Source organism: Astatotilapia calliptera, chromosome 10 (genome assembly GCF_964374335.1).
Source record: "Astatotilapia calliptera chromosome 10, fAstCal68.1, whole genome shotgun sequence".
NCBI classification, from domain to species: domain Eukaryota; kingdom Metazoa; phylum Chordata; class Actinopteri; order Cichliformes; family Cichlidae; genus Astatotilapia; species Astatotilapia calliptera.
In genome coordinates, this window is record NC_137431.1 from 27,718,877 (window position 1) to 27,743,222 (window position 24,346).

General features: G+C 39.5%; 1 protein-coding gene across 6 annotated transcripts in view; it reads left to right on the top strand.

Moving 5' to 3' along the window:
- The window catches only part of cadm1a (cell adhesion molecule 1a), a 465,861-nt gene that overhangs the window by 334,299 nt on the left and 107,216 nt on the right, over window positions 1-24,346 (top strand). For all 6 annotated transcript variants that reach the window (XM_026182491.2, XM_026182490.2, XM_080307311.1 and 3 more), the window contains one exon: window positions 9,425-9,571. In XM_026182491.2, coding sequence (XP_026038276.1) covers window positions 9,425-9,571 — 147 coding nt within the window. The remainder of the gene's footprint in view (window positions 1-9,424; window positions 9,572-24,346) is intronic.

The window sequence follows — 24,346 nt, forward strand, 5'->3', positions numbered from 1 at the left end:
GCACAAAGATTTGTCATTTTATCAGCAGGAACCTCACCAAGAAAATAGAAGAAAATGATTGTATGCTGTTCACTAAGCATGTACTCAGATACACGCAGCCCTTTTGAATGTCAAAGGGAAATCAATATCTCTCGATTGGTTGCGGTGATCGCAAGCTGTGCTGAGAGCATCACGGCACACAAATGTTAAATATATATAACTATATATAAAATTTACCGTGTTGTATAAGATTACTGTACGTTGCATCATGTTCCTGACTAAAACAAGGCATTAATAAATGCATGTTTAATACCGGAGCTGATAAAAAATGCAACAGCAGTACTATTACTACTAATATCACCACAGGGAGAGCTGATATGTGAAAAAAAGATACATCGACAGACTGATTCTTGGATTAATATTTGATCTTTTCAGCAACCTTTTTATCTTTCAATCCCGTATACAAGTGTCATTATGTACAGAACAAAATCTACAAACCGATTCTCAGAGAGTGAATCAAAGAACATATCCAAGATCATTTTCCAATGCATTTTGATATCTGCATTACAGTGGGTTTAATTTTCCGTTGATAATCGTCATCACTGTCATGGTGGCCATCGCTGTGACCTAACTTAATATGCATACAATTCTTTCCGAATCAAATGGAAATATGCAGCTGTTAGCCTCGGCAAATGGAACATGACATTTTTTCCCTCTTCCGCAGCAGTATTAGTGAATTTGGGCCTGAGGCTAGCTTTGCACAGTGAAGTGTGGAGTGTCATTGTCTGACAACTTTAATCTAGGATTGGCTGCTCTGACTTTTTGACATGGATGGCCACGGGCTTAAATCTTGTCCCCTCTCAGTGCCATGGGCCAAATATGTTGCTGGCTATTGACAAAGCAGCAAATGTTAGATGTACATGTTACTTAGTTCATGCTAGAGCTTAAAAGACACATTCCAACTATTTTAAATATTTGTTTGCATTTGTCATAGCATAAAAATTATTTATAGACCCCTCTAGACCTTCTGGATAGTCACTGGTGTGATTTAATGTCTGTATGCTCTGCTGTTGTTGCTAAGATGTACCTGCTTATACTAGTTAACCCTGTGGAGCTATTAATATGCAGTTAAAACACAACTACTGTGGTGGAATCTGTAATGTTTGAAGATTATTCAGGTAACAAGTAACCTGGGAATACATCAGAATACATCAAGGAGTTTTTTAGTTCATTAGGTAGTCATGATCAGGTGATTTGCCCTGCAGTCAAAATATTTTTTCTCCATCTTTTCTTATTTGCCCTCCTTTAAAAAAAGGACACGCAATGAAAAAACATAAGTGTGGCCCATACTGAATTTGAAGTTTTTTCCTGGAGTGCTGATTAAAGGATGAAGTCTCTGTATCCAAGCTGTACGTTGATTTTCTGCATGTCCTCCCAGTAATTTTGGGGTTATCTCATGGTGTTCTTTCCCCCCCCCCCCCATTCCTCCTCTTCCACATCTGCTCAATCCATTTACAATACATTGACACGTTGAGGAAACACTCTTAGATGGTACAGAGGACAGATGATGTGACACTGATTTATTGTTCAGATTTCATGTAGCAGCTTTGCATACTTGTTGTATTTCAAGCTTTGGCTGAAGGTATAGTTATTGCTCAGACTACACATGCAGTAGTATCCAAAGGCTACAGGTTTGACTTCTCTAATGAGGCTGAAAAATAAAATAGCACAGACATTTATCAATACACATCCACATGCATTACCCTATATATTCCTTCCACTGCACAGACATCACTTCTACCACAATCATTACTAGAAACAACACTGTGCTCCAAATGTACTCCAAATAATTATGTATCTCCCATATTTGCAACATTAGTTAGCTGATAGAGCCAGGGGGCGGGTAGTGGGTCAGTACAAATATTTGTGTTAATGCCCTGTTCAGCACACAGTGGTCTAATACAATATCCAGTGTCCCAGTACCACACATTTGCCCTCCCAACTTGTCACATTTAGTAATTCTTGGTCAAGACCAGGATTGATCATATTTTGACACACTGAAGACCCTTTCACCAGTGCAGGTTGTGCTCTGGGATAACTTATTGGTTGCAAAAATCTACAAAACATGCAAAAATCTGTATTGTTTCTCAGTCACATTTGGCAAAAAATAGGACGCAAACCTTCTTCCGACCAGGAAAAATCAATGGTTTCCCAGTGAATCCTCTAGTTACAACCCGGCTCTGCTATGCGACAGGGGAGGTAACATAAACGAGCCCAAAGCCAGGACGATCAGATTAAAAAACAAAGTTTATTGCCGAAACTGAAAACCGTTTGTGAAGCGACTCACTAGGCAAGTAAATAAAGCCAACGTACTCTCACACGTTCAAATAACACATTCAAATACAAAGAACACTAATCATAAGGGCAGCGACACATAGACAGAGGTGCAGAGGCAGGAGGTACAGCCTACACAGTCTGTTCACAACAAAGAGTCCCCCTCAAGTGAAGAATCGCCAGCCTTTTGTAGTCGCGGACAGCCGCGTCATTGGTCCGTTGAATGCCGAGGATCCCCCAGCAGCCAATGCTCTATGAGGACCGGCACCCTTGAATTTCCTTACAGGAAGGCCGGCCCACTTCCTCCAAGGCCAGAGGCTGTAACAGCAACCACTTTTGATTGTTTGGTGTTTGCACAGGCTACCTTTCTCTGCACAGTTACGGTTCAGACCGACTGCAATCACTCTCAGACACGCCACCATCACACTGCAATCAATCAGTCTGTGCTAATGAGCACAACTTGCTCATGATGCATCTCTTTCGGTATGAGACTCAAAAAAACGTGTTGCAACTGTTTGTTTTCTGGTTATGAAATAATAATAATACTTTCACTGTATAATTTCTGTAATTACCAACTTGAACCCCTTCAAGCACAAACTGGCTGATAGCAGATTGACTGTCTTACTGCCTTTCACCACAATGATTGGTCACTGCCAACGAGTCAAATTCATTGCATATTGTCACAGTCATTTTTGGTCGTGCTGTAGTTTCTGATCTGGGTTTTTCCTGTCGTGACACCAGCATTTGTTGCAGACATTGTGAGCATTAATCACAGTCTTGCTTTTTGACTTTTACTCTTTACAGTGGCAGAAAAAAAGATAATGTTTTGGATTCAAAATGCCTCTTTTCACAACATTAAACACATAACCACAGCTTCTCGCCATTTTACTGCAGCAACAGTGATGACACCAGCGAAACAACATTTGCCTCTGACTTCAGACACTGGCAGACTCTATCTCAGACACTGAGTGGTGTCTCTTGAAGTCTTTAGGAATGCTCTTTACATTTAAAATCACACAAAGTGGGTACAGAGTGCATTTATCGCCAGTATGTGATGAGCCAGCAGTGAAATTGCCCTCCTAAGTAATGCTGAAGCTGAAATTAAAGTTGCTTTTCTCAGATATTTAAAGTTTTCATTTAAAATATTTCTCTTAAGCAGACTCTTGAAATATTTAATCATTTAGGAAAGCACCAAAGGGATATTTAAGTAATTTCCACCAGTCCCCAAGAGAAAGGTACATTGTTCAAATGAAGCAGAATAAAGCTCATTTATATTTGTCATTCCAAAAAAGCCTTTAAGTTGATTTTTTATTTTTTAATTATTAAAAGCCATTATCTTTTGGATGTAAAGGATAGCAGTCAACAAAAATCTACCATACAGTATTTCATCATTGTCAGTGAGCTCTCCAGTCATTATTATATGCTTTCCTATAATCATATTATACTTTCCAGCAGCTGCTGCAGACTGTGAAGCCTGAGAATATCAGGTCAATAAAGCAGTGATTTATGCCTATACAGTGGCAGTTCCCTGGTCTAGATTCATGCAGATTATTCTACTATTCCGAGTATATGTCATATATTGCATTGGAAATAGGAAAGATGTGCACTCGCAAGCTTTGCTGAATACTAACAAAGCTGTGAGACTGACCAAGAAATGAGCCTTCCAACTTTCCCATGGTGCCTCTCAACTGCTTACTGCTATTAAATCCCCAACACTGCTTACCTGTGTTTGACTTCTGTCTGCTGTTTGCTCGGGTTCTGTCGTTACACTGTTGGTCTCTTCATCTGTCCGGCGGTCAAATGGATGGCAATAGTGCTTTTTTTATTTGTGTCTAAACGCACGAGCTCCTTTTTTAATGGAAAAGGCAAATTAAGTGATGGATTTAAACATTTGGAGGAAATGCATTAAGTGCAGCTCAGGCTAGCAATTACATATCACTCCCACCATCTCTGATGTGCCATTATCATAATGTCTGTTTCAGTTATGAGAGTTTATCTCCTACTGTTGTCATACTGTGCTGCAGGACTGTCAGTGGTAGCTAAATGCACCTCGCTAAAAGCTTCAGTGTGAGACTTTTGTTTGAAGGCAGGGTATCATTAGTCCTTTACTCCTACCCCTCACTTGGTAATCGTGATGCTGCAACACTTGTCACACTTCTTGATGAGTTATCACACATCAAAAAGGGCTTACGGGCACATTATATAAATCCTTCACAGGTACTGAGGAAGCACACGGCCAATCTGCATATTTATTCCACGATCACCTGAAGATACTCTGATGCATATGTCACGGTGACATCCAAACAGCTGTTTTAGGCTCAAACGGGTGACACGGTTATGATAAAATGATCAAAACAGACAGACATTTTTTTTTCCGTTTCACAAAGAAGTAAATACTTTCCACAGGACAAATCACTTCAAGTTTGGACTCAGAAGAGCAGGGAACCAGAAAACTTTAAGCACCTGAGAATAACTTGGTTCTTCACGGTGACCTTCTGACACACTTCCCTCTCTAAACATTTGAGCAAAAAAGAAAAACAAAACGTCACCTTCTAGATTTTTACAGCCGTTGTCCACTCCAATGTCAGGACTACTTTTCTAAAGCTCCTCTGGTGGTGTCGTAGGTGGCTGTGGCACATGGTTGTTGTTGGCCATTAATTAGTGTAAAGCTCCTCCACCTCCCTGCACCGTTTTCCAGCATGTCAGACTTGTTTATTTTGCACAACAGGAACAATTAAGCAGCTGACAAGACAGCCACCGTTTGAAGTCCTTCCTGCTACTTCCAGTGACTTACAACGCAAGTTAGCAGGCACCTTGCAGCACCCTGCTGCTGCCTTGTAACCTTCAGCGGATGTCTTGAAATGCATTTTGTAGTACGCAAGTAGTAGTAGTATTATCATAACCAGATGCCCACCCTACCACCCACCTCTGCAACATCTTTGAAAAATGAGGTTCGGTCTTGAATATTAAAGACAGTGCGGTTCATTTATTTAGGGCTGCGTTCAGGCCACCGAGGGATGCTGATTTGAATCTCGTTTGTTAAGCTGTCTATCCTTATCTGTCAGCATCAGAGGATGCAATTTCTCTCTTCCCACCTCATCCTCCTTGTCTTCTAAATGGCAGGGATATTTAGAGGTGCTTGACAACTGAGGCATGCAAATTAGCAGTTGATGTTTCCTGTGTTCTTTCAGTTTCCTTCACTGTTCACCCCCCCACTCCACCCCTGAGTCGGCCCTTTTAGCCTAACTGAGAAGATATATTTGTGATTCTATTTTCATCATCATGTAGGAGGGAAGTATGGGCTGGTGGTGGTGATGGTGTGTGTGTGTGTGGGGGGGGAGGGGTTCAAACACTTTATCCATAGTTTCTCGAACTGCAATCAGAGTAATGGCAAAACAGCAGCCTCCTTTGTATGGCGAGGAATGGAGGAGCAACAATAGCAGCGTTCATTTATTGGTGCATTTTACATTTGTTTAGCCCCGCATACCGATGTGATGTATTCATATACAGCAGCAACTTCGCACATTATCAGCAGCTCTCATTTTGAATTAAGCATAAATTCAATAGTTATAAAAATAATTTACTAGAAACTCCCAACCCCATTAGGAAGTTGTAGCCTCTTATTAAACTGTTTATAATAGCTGTCATATTTATTAGGTGCGATGCTGCTGCAGTGTGATCCTTCATTATATTAAATTAAAACTAATCAAAAGCAGCATTGGCCAGCAGAGACTGGTGATGATGGTCTCAGATTGCACAATATCAGGCTGAAAATAGTCCGGTCTGACATATGTTGGGCGTCAGGCTTGACAGTTTATTGTTTTATCTGGTCTAGTGTGTCCCAGTGGAAGAAAACCATGGATCTTGTATCCTTGCTGACACTCAGGTGAGCTGCACCATGCCAACACGAATATTCTGTGGAACAGTATACATAACAGAGTAATGTCTGAGGAGATGTATGCAGTGCCGTATAGCAGCAAATGTTCCACGCATGCACACCCTCTGCAGGGTGTGAATAGGCCTTCAATCATGGCGTGTCTGCACCGAGTTCATCTGAGTTCACCAGTGTACAGTAGTAACTTTACAAAGAGGCTACCCACAGCTACTCTGCAGAAAGATGCATGAAGTATTTATTGTTCTGTCCTTAACCGTGTCAGCACAGAAAAAGTTTGGGCTGTGTTGTTTCAGTCTTACATCTCCTGTGTGTCTGATATATATATATATTTATTTAAAAAAAGGCCTCACTCCTCTGTTCCAGCAGAGTACAGGTAACGTTTGAGGTGCAGGCTTCAAGCTTGTCACTCCCCACACATATATGACATATAGAAATTTGAGAGTAATGAGTAAATAACCACCCGGTTACAGGTGGATTCTGTTGGCATAGAGGGGTCAAAAACGGGAGACAAAAATTCAGTGTATGTCAGTTTTGCAGTTCCAGTATAAACCACCATATAAGAGGGTGTGTTGGGTATATGATGTGAAAGGAGTGGGTGTGTATTAAACAGTGCAGTTCGAGTTGAACTAACTGAACTACCTCACAGGCTTCACTTCATTTTTCTACTCCATTTTCTACTTTTGCACAAGTACTACATTTGGCTTCGAGCACTTCCAAAATGCAGGTGACCTACAGTCAACACTCTGCCTTAATGCCCTTGTATAAACACAGAGATGGAGTCATCAGCACTCGCTGCTGCTCATGATATGCTTCCTACTGTATATAGATCCAGTGTTCGTGGTGCTGTTATAAAGGAAGGTGTGTAGATGTAATGCCTTCTAGTGTCCTGAAGGCTTTTTCGCTCAGTCTCAATGACAGACAAACTTTCAAAGGTAACCAGCTGGAAAAGTCAACCAAGTTTTGAGCAGAAGGTTTGCTCTTTGTGCTAAGTAAGGTGTGGTTGCACTTACCTTTAAAACACATCATGCTGTTCACTGTTCAACAAGACAATTTGACTTTAGTCATGGTGTTTGAATGGGTAAACAGGTTGATAGCCATGTGTAACAACAGAATAATACAGTTAATAAGACGAAAGCTAAATATACCTGTAAACCGGTCGGCACAGGCCCGTACTCCATCAGGCCCTTGTACTCGGTCAAGCCCAGTTGGCTTCTCTATTGTCCTTTGCAAACCAGGCAAAGAAGCTGCTGAGATTTTCAGCCAGCCTTGCATTGTTGTTAGTGGTTTCAGGCTGTAAATTTCTGCTTTACTATTGATAGACTGTAATGAACTGGAACTCTGTCTCCGCCTGCTGTGGATGGGAGTTGAAATTGAATATGTACTCTGTCTGAAGTTTGTGGTTATAGCCCTTATGTGCTTCTTTAAGTTGCCTTTAGCTATACTGCCAGTTATAGCTGACTCAAAGCCAGCAGAGTTTTGTCAACTTTGTCAACTATATACTTCAGCACTCAGCAACCCCACTCTCTAACTTTACATGGTTGGCCTCTTAATTGCTGAGCTATCTAAATGCTTCCACTTTGCAATAATACCACTTACAGTTGATCGTGGGATATGTAAGAGGCAACTCGCAGCTGTGTCGGGATCCTGTTACGACACTCAAATTTAGTGTTTGATTTTGTACACTAGTAGGGATCTGACTGAAAACAGCTGAATCCAAAGATTAAGAGCTGTGGTCCAGTATTTTTGTCTATAAAGCATAGCTAAAATGTTTGACCATTACCTTGCTTTTTGCCATTTCCCAGTTTTAAGCAGAGGCATTTTTTTAAATTAACGACTGATATTTATAAACCTCATCATACTTGCTTGGAGGTGGTGACAGCAAAGCCTGTATGTGGAGTTAGAAACAAAATCCCTTAACGTAGGTAGGAGTCAGCAGCTGCAATTAAATCTGTGAATCTATGTTTTCAGATGCACTGCTGTCTTTTAAGGGCTTTAAGTTTAACAATTGCATATTTGCTGTAACTGGATATTGTAATGCAAGAAATGACATTTTGGGGGGGAAAGGAAAAATGTTGTCAGAGAATATTCACTATCAACATTTTTTTTCCATTTGCCAGATGTCTTAATTAAAAACATTTCCTCATTATGCTAATGAAAAACTAATTTGATTACAATTATGCTTCCTTAAAAATGCAGCTACTGTTGCAGTACAATGTAATTTCTAGGAAACAGGTTTGATAGAAGTAATAATAATAATAATAATAAACTTTATTTATAAAGAACACTTAAGAACCAAGGGTATGCCAAGGTGCTTAACAAGTAAAAGTACATTAATGTGTGCTCCTGCAGACCCTTCCACACCTCTACCTGACGGTGCTTTATTCTCTTACAGAGACATGACTATCATATTGAAAAAGTTAGTTATCCGTTTTCCTGATTTGTTGACTTCTTCTGTGCTTTGACTTCCTGTTATCGTTTGTCCATGCTTCCATTTAGCCTGGAGCATCCAGTCATGTGTGTGTGTGTTTGTATCTCACCAATAAAAAATATTGCGGGGATGAACATAACTAGCACCCACCACTGACAAGCTGCCAAGTGTTGGTTTTGTGGTAATCATTTAGAAATAAACCAAAGCCACTCAAGGTCCACCATCAGCCACAACAATAGATGCTACCCCACAGCAAAGTCTGGGACATTATTACTGTAGTTTTTCAAACCAAGTAGCTACAAAGAATCCATTTTTCATTCTTCAGGCAGAGATATTGCTTGTGAAACAAGGAAGCGCAGAAGTCTAACTGGCTACTGATGACCAATGACGCCTGTGACCAATTTTTCACAGCCCGTGGGCTTGCTGAGCGGTTTCCCAGCTTTCTCAGTTCCTGTTTATTGGACACATATTAAGCTGGCTTGGTCCACCACCTGCTGAATGTTGACTCATTAAATATTGCATTGCACTAAAACAGTTGGTCAAAAAAAGTAGAATTACATATCATCTGTTCGATATTTGAAGATCTATATATATATATATATATATATATATATATATATATATATATATATATATAAGATAAGATAAGATAAGATAGAACTTTATTAATCCCTCGGGTGGGTTCCTCTGGGAAATTCGACTTCCAAAAAGCACAGCAACGACCGAAGTTACAGTACAGTATATATGTACATATGCTAACGTAATTTCTGTGTCTTTGTTTTGTCCAGTGGTGAGTCAGAACCTGGTGACAGACAACGTGACCGTGGTGGAGGGAGAGATGGCGATCATCAGCTGCCGGGTGAAGAACAATGATGACTCCGTTATCCAGCTGCTCAACCCCAACAGACAGACAATCTACTTCAGAGACATGAGGCGTGAGTGTTGTACAACCTTGAATGACTTCACTGCCATTCTTTATTAATTAGGCTATATTTTTGTGTGTTTGAGTGTGTTGATGTAAGAAAGTAAATTGACTTTTTTTGTAAAAGAAAATCAATTAGTGAAGCAGCTGATGCCTATTTCAGTTTTAAATGTCAGCGTTTTTACATTACAATGCGATGTGCCAAAGAGAGTTGATAATGAGATACCAACATGAATTTAGCAGGCTGATTGGACTTTATTGTTGCTTTTGGTTGCTAAGTATTCAAGCATTGGGTAGAATCAGGCTTTTAGTTTTTATAGGGTAGTGCATTGGAGATTTTAGATATTTAATAACTTACCTTTCTTTCCATTTTGTTTGAGCTAGCCGATTAGCCTTTGTGAATACAACTAAATCCGGCACGACATGGAATAATTTCTTTGCACAACCTTTCCATCAAAATAAAGGAATTTTAGTTTTACTTTGAAAAGGGGGTGCCTTTTGGGAGTTTTTGAGCCTATACGTGTCACTTCCAAACAGTACCTCAAAGAGAAGTGGGTCGAAATCCAGGAAGCGCTCCTTCTCAAAAGTAATTAAAGCGAGCTTATGGTTGATGGCAGATGATTTCAGCAGTAGTGTTAGACTTAGTTGTGTGTTTTTACTGAGGAAATAGAGATGCTAGGAGACAATCTTGTATATTGTGCGTTGTCGTATTGGAATGAAGCAACAGCAGAAATACGAGGCTACAGGCACGGGACAGTCTGTGGTGTAACGATAAAAGGCTTGGAGCTACAAACAAATTCTGGAGGATCTGGAGTGATGGAGGTATTAGGACAAGTGTAGTCATAGCAAAGTAAATGACTAAGTCAGGTTGTCCATTTAAAGAGAACATTCATAAAAACAGCAGTATTTTACATTTTCTATGTGCATCAGATTTCATGCCAGAAGACTAGGGTGTATAATGCATGGGATATACCACGGTTAGACAGCTTCTTGATTTTTATTTATTTTGGAAGCCTTTATGTGGAACATACAATACAACAATATTAAGATATTTTTTTAATTTTTCAGAAAATTAAACAAAATAACAGTAATTCACATATGTTTGACCCTCAAAGTGATCCCCCTTCCCCAGTGTGGACCTCAGTGAAATTGAGTTCAGCTCCCCTCCTTTAAACATTCCCGCTGCTGTGGGAAGAAGTCAGTGAACCTTCAGATTTAATAACTGGTCAAACCTCCTTCGAGAAGGAAACACCTCAAAAAAGTGTTTCCCATGGCAGCAGATCAGGCCTTTACAAAGTTCAGGAACAATTCCTCTTCTGCTGTAGGATGTTTCGTGTGACTGGCTCTCTGGACTTCTGGCCTCTGACTGTGTTGACTCATGGACTACCCCCCCCCCCCCCCAAACACACACACGCACACACAATTTTTTCTTTCTATATTAGATTTACTAACATGTTTCGGGTCATTGGTGTCTGGTCGCTGCTGCTTTACCCAACTTCACCCTTCACCCGAGTAAGCAATATTTTTAGATGGAGTTTCTTAAGGACTGGGTGTTTCTCAACCATTAGAAATGGTTGTCTAAAATCACAAACCCCAATCGCTTATCGAAGAGACGTCAAACAACCAGCAGCTTTAGCTGATGAAAGCTTGTTTGCGTTCTTTACTGCTTCTACAGCCTGACATCATCCTGAAATATACCAGGATGCTTTGCTGTTAACTAGAGGAGATGCAAATTTGCTTAGATGAATTTAACTGGATTGCTATGTAACGTAACAGCACAGGATCAAGACCACAATCTACTGCTGACAACTGGCTGCGCACATTTGCAGTATGCTCTATGGGTGTTTGAATTCAAGGTGCCAAATAAAATTGAATTGAATTGCGTATCCAGTTGTAATATACAATCAATTGAGTGCTATAATAAAAATAGATTGTTTGTTCATTATTGTAACTTATGATTATAACCGGGGTAAATTTGGCAGGTCGGATGTGGGGGGGGATTATCAGACAGATGACATCCTGCATGGGCAGGATAATCAGGAACGATTCTGTTCCAGCGTTTCAATATAGAAAAGAAATGCTGTGTGTCAACCAATCTCAGCAGTGGCATCAGAATTCTCTGCAAAAGTGAGATTTGCAGATGTGTCTTTCATCTTGTTGAACTGCAGCTAAGCACCTGACTGCTCTCTGCAACATTCTGCAGAAATTACACACATGGTTTGTTGGCTTTGCATACTAACGCAGCTGCTGTGATAGGCTGACGGAGAGGAGCAGACGCACTCCGGTGTGAAAAGATTAAACCTAATCTGACCCTCTGACCCTTCACTGCATTGTTCACAAGTTAGAGCCCACAGTTTGTGATGCATTTGGGTCTCTTTCAGAGAATGAATTGGGTCGAGAATTAACGTCCTTCCCTGTACAAAGATTTGCATTGCAAACAGCACTTCATGGAAAAGCAGAAAAAGTCCACTTTTAAAGCAGTTTGTATTTTAGATTTGTATGTAGGAATCTGCCACAGCGGAATATTTATTAAGCCCAGTATTCCTTAAAAATTAGGCACTTTGTGCTGGTGAAATTTGAGCTTATTTCATATTAATTATTTTTCATTGGCTCTTCTGACACGGAGAGCAATGTCAATAACATGCTCTTTTATTTCATTTATATTGCATGTGATGTACTAAATAGCATAAAAAGCATCCAGCGATGACGTCGCGTGACATTAATTAATATTCTTCTTACATTATTTGCATTTCCGGGCAGCTACTTTAAGTTTGACCCACATGTCTGCAGCCAGATTAATAGAGAACAAAGTTAGTATAATCCACCGTGTTTAGCTCTCAGCATGTCTGCTTCAATAAAAGCAGCTCATACCCCTAAACATTTAATGACCTGTGTGTTTATTCTTATCCTCCCCAATTATCGTGTCACAGCTCTAATTAGCCGTGTTTAGCTGGACATATTCTGTTCTCTCCTCTGTTGTGCCAGTTTCTTTGTGTTTTTTTAAGCCGCCATGCGAAACGGTGACCTGCTCTTAAAATACACATTGCTCTTAGCAGTTTTCATACTTTTCAAGCTGTATCTTGGAAATGCTTGTTAATCTGCATGTAATTTTATTAGCAGTTTACATTTAAAAAGAAAAAAGGACGACGTGGACCATATCTGGTAGAATTTTTATGTTGGCAACAATAGGATGTTTTGTATGGTTACACTGAGGTCACTTAATAAAGTCGCAAAATTAGATTTAGCATTCATCATGTTGGTTAGTCTGCTCTAAAAGCAGGCTACATGCTCCACTTTGTACAGATGTGACACCACAGACTCTGGATGGTAATAGATCAAATGACTGCTGCCACCTGAGGGAATTTGCTCCCCGGCCCATGCAGCTTAGTCGTTCCATCACAGACACTTGTTCAGGAGAACAAATGAGCACGCAGCTACTGGTGAGGGACAATGACGTCTGGTAATTATTATTAAATATGGTGTTGTCAAACTGTCACCAAGAAAAATGCCCGGTTGAGTCAAATGGCCTATTAATTATGCAGCTAAATATTGCATAGAATTTGCCTTAAATGTAATTTCAAAGGAAAAAAGTGATCTCCAGAGAAATCCTAAAGAACAATCTGTGCGTGAAGTAAAATGTCTCGCTCATTAAATAGTTTTGTAGCCTCTGAACAAATGCAGTCCCCTGCTGAGAGCGATGATGGCAAAGCAATTAGCCGTGGAGGACAGGTAGAATACCAGCGCAAGCGGTATATATGAAATGATGTCGTTTACTAAACACACACACAGGGATGATAGATAGTTTGGTGTTTACATAAAAAAAAATCAAACTAAAACAGATAAATTGTGCTAGTAAAAATAAGTCTAGTCATATCAGCTTTATACTGTATGTATAGCCCATTTAAACCCAGTGAGCTCCATATAAAAATCTTTAAAATCTAATTATTACATAAATAATGGATTAAAGTTGTTTAATCAATAAAGCTGCCCTGACTGACTGCTTATTAATTACTGCTTTTTTTCCCCCTTTTACCATCAAACACATGCTGAGGGACAAAGAGAGAGGGGCACAGATAGTGAGTGGTTACACTGGAGCGTACCAAACCAGGACTTTGCTGAGAAAACTGAGAAGAAACACATCAATAAGGAAAAACTACAGGATAGTAAGAACTGAACTGTAACCTCTAATTGCCTTCACTGCTTTAAGCCTAAAACTCCTGAACTGAAAATTAGCTTCCCTCCAGCCCTGGGCCAAGCAGTTAAGTTTAGGAAAAGATTCTGATCTGGACTCCAACCTATTTCAATTTAACTCCAATTAGGGCTGCACGATTAATCGTTAGAAAATCGCGATCTCGATTCATACTTATGTGCGATCTCATTTCCAAATGACAACGATTTAAAAAAAAAAAAAAAAAAAAAGACGACGACGATTGTACCGCATTTTGATCTGGGACGTAATCTGCATGAAAACAAGCGCTCACTCTTCCTGCTCAACAAATGACAAGGGCGGAGCCTTATACCACGTGATGCTAAAATTAGCAGGGAAAAAACAACGGAATTTCAAGCAGTACAACATTTTGCGGCAACAACAAAACGTGAGACATTTGTTGTTTTTATGTTTATTTATTGTTTTTATGTTCAGTTTCAACTGTTACGAAGTTGATGTGCAGTTAATAAGTGCAATAAATATTTATATTGGAAAAGAAAATCGTGAGAGAATCGTGATCTCAATTCTAAGGCAAAAAATCGTGATTCTCATTTTATGCAAAATCGTGCATCCCTAACTCCAATGTATTTTTTAAAGTCTCTTCCCAACCTTAACCGAATGTTTTTGTACTTTTACACTAGACTTGAACTTCTGGTGGCAATTTTGGAAATTAGCAATTTCAAAAAAATGTTTATTCATACATGTAGCGTATAGGAGTGTTCAATATAATGATATAAATCGGATGACCATATGAAATCATCTATCATTTCATATTACGCTATTAATTGTTTTGCGGTGTCGCAAAATAAACTGTTTATGGCAATATTTTTTCATCGTTTTGATGGTTGCTGTAGGGGCTATATTAATTTGTTGAAGTTATCTCTTTCTCTTATATTAAATGTAACCACACTACGGACAGATAAGTGACTGTTTTTACGCGTTGTCGTTAGCAACAAAGACGGCAAACCCAGCGTGTGCCTCCGGCGCTGTCTGCTTATTTTCCACATAAACCTTTCACAATAAAGCTGAAGATCCTGTTGAGAATTTTCAAAATAAACCGAAATGATGACGAACAGATAGACCAGTCAAATCCAATGACTCATTGGTTAAAACCAATCGAGGACCTTATTTCTAAACAAGGGGCTGTAGCAAATGTCAACCAAATTTCTGTAGCATGCACATGGTTTGGTTATGAAAAGTCGGACACGGACCAGAAAATTGTACTATGCAAATTATGCATGAAACTGGTCCCCACCTCAGACTCGAACACGGCAAACCTCTTCTACCACCTACGAAACATACTCTGATGGGTAAAATTAAGTGCCAAACCATGCTACCTTTGTGAATGTTACCTACATGCGTACTTTAACGGGTAAAATGAAGTACTCTGATGGGCAAAGTTAAATGGCAAACCGTCATACCTACTTAAATTTGTGCTGGAATTACTCTGTGACAGCAGAAATGTACATAAACTATTTACGGTAAGACGTTTTGCCAAAGTAGGATGGTTTGTCAGAACACCGTTACAACTTATGTCTAAAAATGTATGTTTTCAGGCATCGGTCAAAGCACTCGACTCCATGTACTCAACGCCCAGGTGGAAACACTTCATGCAAGTCGAGTTGCCCGAGATTCACAGAATTTACAGAAAATGTAAATTTTCCTTGTGATATTTATCCATGTCATGACGATAAATGACTTATGAGATTTTGGTCATATCGCACACCCCTAGTAGCGTAGTCTCATAGTATATTTATAGTTTGGTGCCACTGTGCTAACTTCTGCACCACCACGATGCTTAGACAGATACAGAAATATCAACCAAATTTCTGTTGTCCTGTTAACCAAATTATGTAGTTGGTTGAACGCAGCCTGTCTAAGTAATGCAATATACTATACGTTTTTAGTCACTCTATAAGGCACACATTTGCTTTGAAGCCCAAAAATTAGCCCTAGGGAGGGTATATTTATATAAATTCAACTTGTGAGGACAGAAACTGATTTCGTTTTATTTCTGAGGGTTAAGGCCGCACGGATGACAGGACATGAGCTGTAGAGCTGTAGTCCTCTGCTTTCCATGGACAGCCATCAGTGCTGACAGAGATGCATGGCTGTGTCGCACTCGAATCACTTTCAGAAACAAAGAGCGTACACTGCAATCACAACAGTGCTTGTCGTCATACCTGAATAATCAGAGCAACAAGGTAAATGTGTCAGAGGACAATCATGAACATTGCTTCGCTCTAAATTACCCGAAAAACACAGTCAGTGGCTTCACCAGTGACATGGAGTTATTTTGGCAACTATTCCACTCACTTGCGCTCTCAGCCTGACCCAAACAAGACCGGTTGTGTGTGTGTGTGTGTGTGTGTGTGTGTGTGTGTGTGTGTGTGTGTGTGTGTGTGTGTGTGTGTGTGTGTGTGTATCTAACCTTCCTCCTACACACTGGCACTGAACAAAGATGCATTCTCTAACATTTGAAGCAAAAGCTGAGTGAGTGTTTGAGCAGAGAAAGTAACGCTCTGTGTCTTTCTCACAGTTCGTATCGTTGTTCCACCACATGATAATCTAATACTGTAATTAAAGACAAAAAAGAAAAACAGCTGACTTTGCGGTTGTTAATTTCCAAAAGGTTTGTGTATAAATAACTGCTGCTTCACAAACAACAATATAATGCATTAATGCTAAGATTTATATATTTATCACCGCGGTCGCTGTGGGATGCAACACAGTGATGTTGCCATGCTAACAGGAGACCAATGCAGTACCTATAATTATCATAAAACAGTAAAGATGATGCACTGATGTAAGAATGATGTAGCACAGTGAGAGGCTTTAGTCACTCAGACATAGAGACCAGTCCCTGACCCCTGACAGCCTCTTGTTGCTAGGGAAAAATACGTTGCTAAGATGTTGCTGGAGGTTGTCATCTTTCATTAGGTGGCATTAGTCACAAACAGGTACAGTACTACTACAGTACAACACCAAAACCTTGTTATTTTCTTCGTCAGATTGTCGCAGTCACCTGTATTTAGCAGAGAAGACTTGATTTATCTGCAAACACTCACAAACTTGAACTTTTATAGGTGGCTGGTGTGCATTTCCACTTTGTGTCACATTTTTCACAGTTTCACAACCACTTGGCGAGTAGTTTGCAAATGTTTGGAGTCAAGTTGGCGTGCAAACTGTTAGCTACTTCCTAAACTTTCTACCAACCAAACAACCACTTGGAGATATTTGGTGCAGCTCTGCATACCTTGATGCGATCAATTTCAGCCACCAACAGGCAGCAAACCACTTGACAACCAGTCAAGGAACACACATCTTTCTCCTAGTGACCCATGGTTGCCAGGGGGGCACCAACAAATCTCTATGTCTGTGTGTGGCCCAATGAATGGGTAAATATAATATTTAGCAGCAAAAGGAAGATAGCAGCTAAATAAGTCCAAGAAACAATGAAAGGAAGTATTAATATCACTATTAAATTCATCCAATGGAAAAGACAAACGGTTGCTCCTTGTTTGATGGCAGTGAGCTGTTTTTGCTAACATGTAAGTCATGATAATTCAGGCTAATAAAAGACAGAAGTATCAGTGAAAAAGTCCTTTATTACCTTCGTTGGCTGTTTTTAACCCTAGAAAAAATTACAGTGCACAGCTCACACATTGTGTGCACTGCCTTTTTGATATTAATTATAATAATAACTTTATTTGTACAGCACTTAAAAACTGAGTTACAAAGTTCACCACAGTTTGAATTAAAGTCACCATTAAAGATAACTACGCGTGTTTGAACATGCAGACAGTCTAATCAGGGAAACCTGATTTCCAAGCTAGCTTCAGTCTAACACATCCTGGGTCTGACGTTACAGTTGGACATTTCTGAAACACCTCAGCTAGGAGGTGTTTAGGAGGCATCATAAATAGATACCCAGGAGGTGTAGTGAGTCACAAATAAGCCCTTAGCTCAGCCACCATTCAGAAGAAGTTAAATTGCACCACATGTGTCCATGATCTCACTCTTTTGGCCACTACCCAGAGCTTGTAACCATAGTGAGGGTAGGGATGTACATCAACTAGCAAATTGTTTGTTAACAGTAAAATAACCCTTAATTATAGTTTAAGTAACAATTAAATTATAGTCTGTTAGGTTTTAGCCCTTTACTTTGGTCCATTTTTTGTTAAAGTTCCTCTTTCCTTATTTCACTGTGAGCAGTCAGGGTGCTTTATACAACTTGCTTCATTGACCCATTTTTTAATGGTGTTTCTACAGAAGTGCTTACAAGTTCAAATATCAGCGACCTCGACTACAAGCTCAGAGGTCAAGTTTTCAAATAGCCTTTTTCAAATTAATACCGTAGGTATATCTACAAAAAATCTCAGACGAGTTCGAATATAAGTGACCCTGGCCTTGAGGTCAGAGTAACTTTTCTGAAAATCTTGTGCATGTGATAACTTGAGAACATGTTGATTTTGAATGAACGATGTATGATTTTGAAATCGATACCATAGGTTTATCTACTAGAAAGCTGAGGGGTAGCACTGGTGGTTGCCATTATTTTTTTTCTCTGTCAGACACACAGAACATGCTCGGATCAGCATGATGTTCTGCTACCAACAAGACATTTGCACAGTGCCCTCTGGTGGGCAAACTGTTCAACATCAACATTCATAACACAGTTGAAGGGTGTTTCTTCCGGTTCTTTTTTTTTTTCTTTTTTACTGTTTCTATTAGCCTTCTGAAACCTACATATGTGTGAATGGGTAAGACTGGCTGATATATCAGTCCTGCAATATATATACATTTGGCTTTAGTTACTTTTTGTAGTTATACATAAAGTTTCCCACAGCCTTCACTATTTTATTTCAAAGTTGAAAAAAAGGAAGGTTCATACATCAGCTTTGCAAATCTAGTGCAAACCTGCATTTGAAGTGTGTAAATCCAGTTCTGTTCATTTTTTGGTGTTTGTCTTCAGTTAAGACTCTATGCATAAACACAAACACACTGTTTATATACACTCATTACTTAATGGTTTATACTTTATGACTCACCAGAGACATCCAAGCACCCGGTGAGGTGGAGTGCCAGGCCCTCCTTCACATTTACTACTCCCTCCTCATTCATCGCCTTTCAAAATGCACCTTCTATATACTATACAAGGGCACGCTCGCAGAAAGCCCTCATGCGTATGCTAAAGCGAACTTGGTATTTATCTGCTGTTGTGCCGAGCCACGGTGAGCTGACTCCCACAAGCTGGCTGTCAAGGGCAAGGTGTTCGTCTTTGACGCAGGCTCCTTGATCTTCTGTGATCCCTCCCAGGCATCTTCGCTGCAGCTGCACTGCTTCATTATGACATAACCTCCACTAGGCTGCTTCCAAACAACATTGCCCCCTTCAAAATATCACATCTGCCATCGCAGTCTGAATTCGCAATGGTGGATTATCTTTGTGAGTGTGAGATGGAAAGCAAGAAGGAGTAAAGAGACAGAAAAAGAAGAGTGCTTTGAAACCTGCTCCAGTTACTTTTAGCGAGGAGCCTGACTATTGGTCGTCCTTCAGTTACACTTTATGTTCACCAAAAGCAGCTCTTATGCTTTCTGTAAACATTTTTACTCAGTTTAATCAATTTCATTCAAGTGGAATCGAGTGCCATGAGATGCAAGTACTGCGCTGCTTTTCATTTTACATCCCTGCCTCTGCAGCTCTGCAGAAAAACACTGTTTTGTACATTTTATGGGCTAATTCAGCAATTCAGTGTTACGCTTCTATAATACTGGGAGACACCAACAGGCCAGTGTCTTTTGGTTTCTTGTTTTTGTCAAGCTTCAGAATATATCACATGAACTTAGATTTTCATGAAGCCCCCTCTCCTTGACAAAAGCAACCATTGTCATCAGGGGTCCTCTTAACCTCTGACGGTGATTACCTGAAGTCTATTCCCAGTGCTACTTTAAATAATAAAAACCAGTCTAAAGATGTTTCAAGAGTAGCATAAGAATGCTTGGTATTTAACTCAGTCTAATCTTCAGTAGTTTAGTTCTGTGCAGAGTAAAACATACGACCCTTTAGTACAGACTGTTGTTAGCATCTAGCGTTTGCACAGATGGTGATATTTCAATGAAACAATGACATTTTTATTATGTGAGTGCTGCTGTGCTCCATTCGAAGTCAGCAGTAGTAAAAACACAGCTGGCAGGTTTCTGCTCAAACTGACTTATGTTTTATAGGAAAATATACATTGGCAACAGCTAATATCACACCTGAATTGGGACTTTTCAGCTCATCGAAAGGCTGTTATCAATTATCAGTTCCACACATAAAAGAAGACAGCATGCTCTACGTTTTAGCCAGCCTGTTATCCATTCACTGTAATGAGTGATAAACATGCAATGCCATGATTATGTAGGAAAGCTAAATCTGGTGGCAAATGTTGGCGTAAGATAGCGACTGTGACTTTATAAGATCTGCTTAAATAATGTATGTTTTTTCTCCTTTGTGCCTCAACCTATCTAAACTGTTAAAAAGATTAAAAAGAAAAGCCAAAAAAGTCACGTTAGAGCATTAGGCTATTGCCACTTCTCTGCCGCCTCTCTCTTCTCCCAGTGCAGAATTGTGTTGCCGTTTTAACCTTGAAGCACGTTGTCCTTTTCTTTGGTTCAGCGGGGCAGAATGACTGATGCTGAATGAGGTAATAACTATCTACTAGGAGCCAGAGGAGGCCACTTATGGGTGATATCTGGGCCTGATAACAACTGGAAACTGCCATTCAGGTGGCTGATAAGATTTTAAATAGGTGATCACTGTGCCAGCAAGACTTGGATATTGCACCATTTTTGCATTATCTTATGAGAACTTCACCATTGCCAGAAAGAAAATGCACACTCCTTTAATTGGCTTTTAAAATTAAGAATTATTCCAGAATTGCCACTGATATATTGATAATTAGGAGGTCTGCTAGGACCATTGGTGAATGTCTGGAGGGTAACCCTGTAATGCATGTCAAAATTTTCCTTCCATGTTAACCAGATTCACTATTTCTTAGACTAATTAAACAGACATCTTACCCCTACCATAAAACCTACTGTCACAAGTGCATATCTGTTTGGCTTGAGGAACAAAATCTAGTAATACATGTTGACTGCCTGTTCTTCTCTATTCTTTTCCCAAATACTTATGTTCATGAATCTACTCATACATGCTTCCATTACCACTCACTAAGGCAAAGACAGTATGTTCTACTTCAAATATACACCTACCCAGCTACTTGTATAAAAGGGCTAAGAAGGGCGTTCACACACACACACAGCCTTGTTCTCCCGTGGAGGATCGGTACAGTTGCAGCTTCTTGAGCAGTGGATCATTTTTCCACTGGAGGCTTGCAAGGTTCAAGGTAGAAGGCTTTTGTGACAGCAGCTTAACAAGCCAGGTGAAAGTACAAAAATAAACCCAGAATACCCCTATGCAGCTAAATTGTATTGTAAAGCTGGAGTGTTGGATATATACATAAAAAAGATATACGTATATACATAAATATTTTTTAAAAAATACACTTGCAATATGTTAGCCAGGTAACAAAATTAATACTTAATGAAAAGTCAAGTACCGTGCTTCATTAATGCATTGAGTGTTGACTAATCTCAGTGTATAATTTCCAGCACCAGCTCTACTTAACACAGTAAATGATATACTTTAACTCAAACTATTTGTATGTATTCCAAGAATGAACTAGAGAAAGAGGAATCAAGCCTATTATGTGTTACCTTACTGTTACTCTTACATAACATAAATACAGATAACCATTACTGTTTGTTTCTTTTTATTTTAGAGTCCAAAACAACACCTTTGAGTTCTTTTTAGGTGGAAGCAAGAGTAACAAAACCCCTCCAGTAAAATGCAGCTGAGAGGTGAAGTCTGCGAGAAATGGCAACACTTCACAGATTTTTCAGCAGAACTCGTGTCAGTTATGACCAGGAGGATCAATTCAGTCCTTATGCAGAAAGGTGGACATACAGAATTGGAGGAAATCAGTTCAATGAAATGTACTGTAACTTTATTTGCAGATGGATCTTAAATATAAACTTTTCGTTATATTTAAATTACACATTCTGGGTTTTTTTTTCATTCTTCTTTAACGGGTAGATTTGTAACCATTTAGCACATTAGTGATACTGACCCATGTGATACGCAGTTTTGTTTGGTGTGCTAAAAATATACAGTAGAAAGCTACATTCGGCTGCTCCTTTATTCACAAGGGGTCATCGCAACAGGCAGCTCGGCTTGTTTGATTTTCTTCTTATGCCTGAGGCCCTTCCTGACACAACCCCAAAGGGATTTGTGTCTTTTCCCGGGATAAAACCAGGGAGCTTTTGCTCATTAGGCAGACGTGTACGCTACAGTATAGAGCCTCTTCTGAGCACATGCAGTACAACTGACAAATAACTATGTATACAGATACCACTGTTCATCTCAGTCCAAACTAATAACCTTGTTATTTCAACCCAGTCTAATTCCTAGAGAATCAGATACTGCTGTTTGTAAAAGATGTCCTTCAGTTGACAGTAAGACCTCGCTCTGCTTCAGAATGGTCAACATTTGCTTAAGACGTGACAGCCCAGCCCTAACCCTGACTCTAGTTCTAGGCAAGTTCTAGTTCGAGTCTTGGCAATCAGGGATAAAATCCTAAACAAAAACGATTTTTTCCACACAAAAAGTCAGTTTTGCTTCTTTTCTCCAAAATACAGGTTAGTGTTGCCAGGGTTAAGAAAAAGTAACTCATTATATTAATCTTTGACAGAAATACATTTAGAGTGTTAATTTCAAGGAGACACAGATGGATGGAGTCCAGCCGAGACGAGCTGCCTCACAAGTCTTTCAACACTGAAGTTTTTTAAACAGCTCTTCACAAAGTGCATCTGTCTTCAAATATGAGGAGATCATTATACGTGCATTGCTGTCTTTCTCTTAGAATGAACATGTTGCAAGGTGGGTTTCTTTTTAGACACGAGAGACTGAATAATTTGGGGCATTCCCAAAAAAATCTGTTTACAATATTGATACTCCACATTTTAAGTGAGGCTGGTGCGGTAATTTCAGCCAGTTTTCCCATTAAGTGGTTAAAGAAATAAAAAAAATAAATGAAATGTATAATTAAGCTAGTCATTTACAAGACCAGGTACAGGTACATCTGAAGGGTTGTCTTTGCATTTGGAACATTTTGCTGTGAACAGACAAGTGCAGCCAAAGGAGCTCTTTGACCACATGTGAAACAAGCCACCCTTAAGCTGTGAAAAGAGAAAAATCTATCCAAGATACTGATACAAATGTAGGATAGGCAAAATCTACAGTTTAGTAAATCCTGAGAAAGAAAGAAAGAAAGAAAGAAAGAAAGAAAGAAAGAAAGAAAGAAAGAAAGAAAGAAAGAAAGAAAGAAAGAAAGAAAGAAAGAAAGAAAGTGCTGATGAACTCATTAAAGCAAAAAGAACTGGACGTCCTCGGAAGACAACAATGGTGGATGATCGCAGATTTATTTCCATGATGAAGTGAAATCCCTTAAAAGCAGCCAACCAAGTGAACAACACTGTCCAGGAGGGTAGACGTATCAATACCCCAGTCTACCATAAAGAGAAGACTGCATGAAAGTAAATAGAGAGGGTTCACTGCACAATGCGAGCCACTCATAAGGCTCAAGAATAGAAACGTTAGATTGGACTTGCTGCTGGCTTTTTTAGATGGATGTTTTTAGCACTGTTCTGGAAAAACATTCTTTGGACAGAAGAAACCAACATCTACCAGAATGATGGCAAGAAAAAAAGTACAGAGAAGCTGTGGAACAGCTCATGATCCAAAACATACCGCATCATGTGTAAAACACATGCAATGGCTTGGGCGTGCATGGCTGGGACACTAGTGTTTATTGATGATGGGACTCAGGACAGAAGCAGCCGACTGAAGTCGGAGGTGTTCAGAGACATACTGTCTGTTCAAATCCTGCTACATGCAGATAGACAATGACCCAAAAACATACAGCCAAAGCAACCCAGGATCTTATCAAAGCAAAGAAGTGGAATAATCTTGAATGGTCACCTGTTGGTCACCTGATCTTAACCCAACTGAGCATGCATTTCACTTGTTGAAGATTAAACTCTGGACGGAAAGGCCCACAAACAAACAGTAACTAAAAGCCACTGCAGTAAAGGCCTGTCAGAGCATTACAAAGGAGGAAACCCAGCATCTGGTAATGTCCATGCGTTCAAGACTTCAGGCTGTCATTGGCAGTAAAGGGTTTTCAGCTAAGTATTAGAAATTAACATTTTATTTTCAGTTATTTCATTTATCCAATTACTTTTGAGCGCCTCAAATGAAGGGATTGTGTTTAAAAAATGCTCACAATTTAACCCACTTAATTAAAGCTGAAAGTCTGCCATTCAACTTATTTCATTTAAAAAAAATTGTGCTAATGTACAGAACCAAAATGATTAAAAAAAAGGTGTCTCTATCCAAATATTAATGGACCAAACTGTGTTTCTTTTTTGTTAATAATAAACATAATGTTTCAATCTTTAGGTATGCTAGCAAATAACT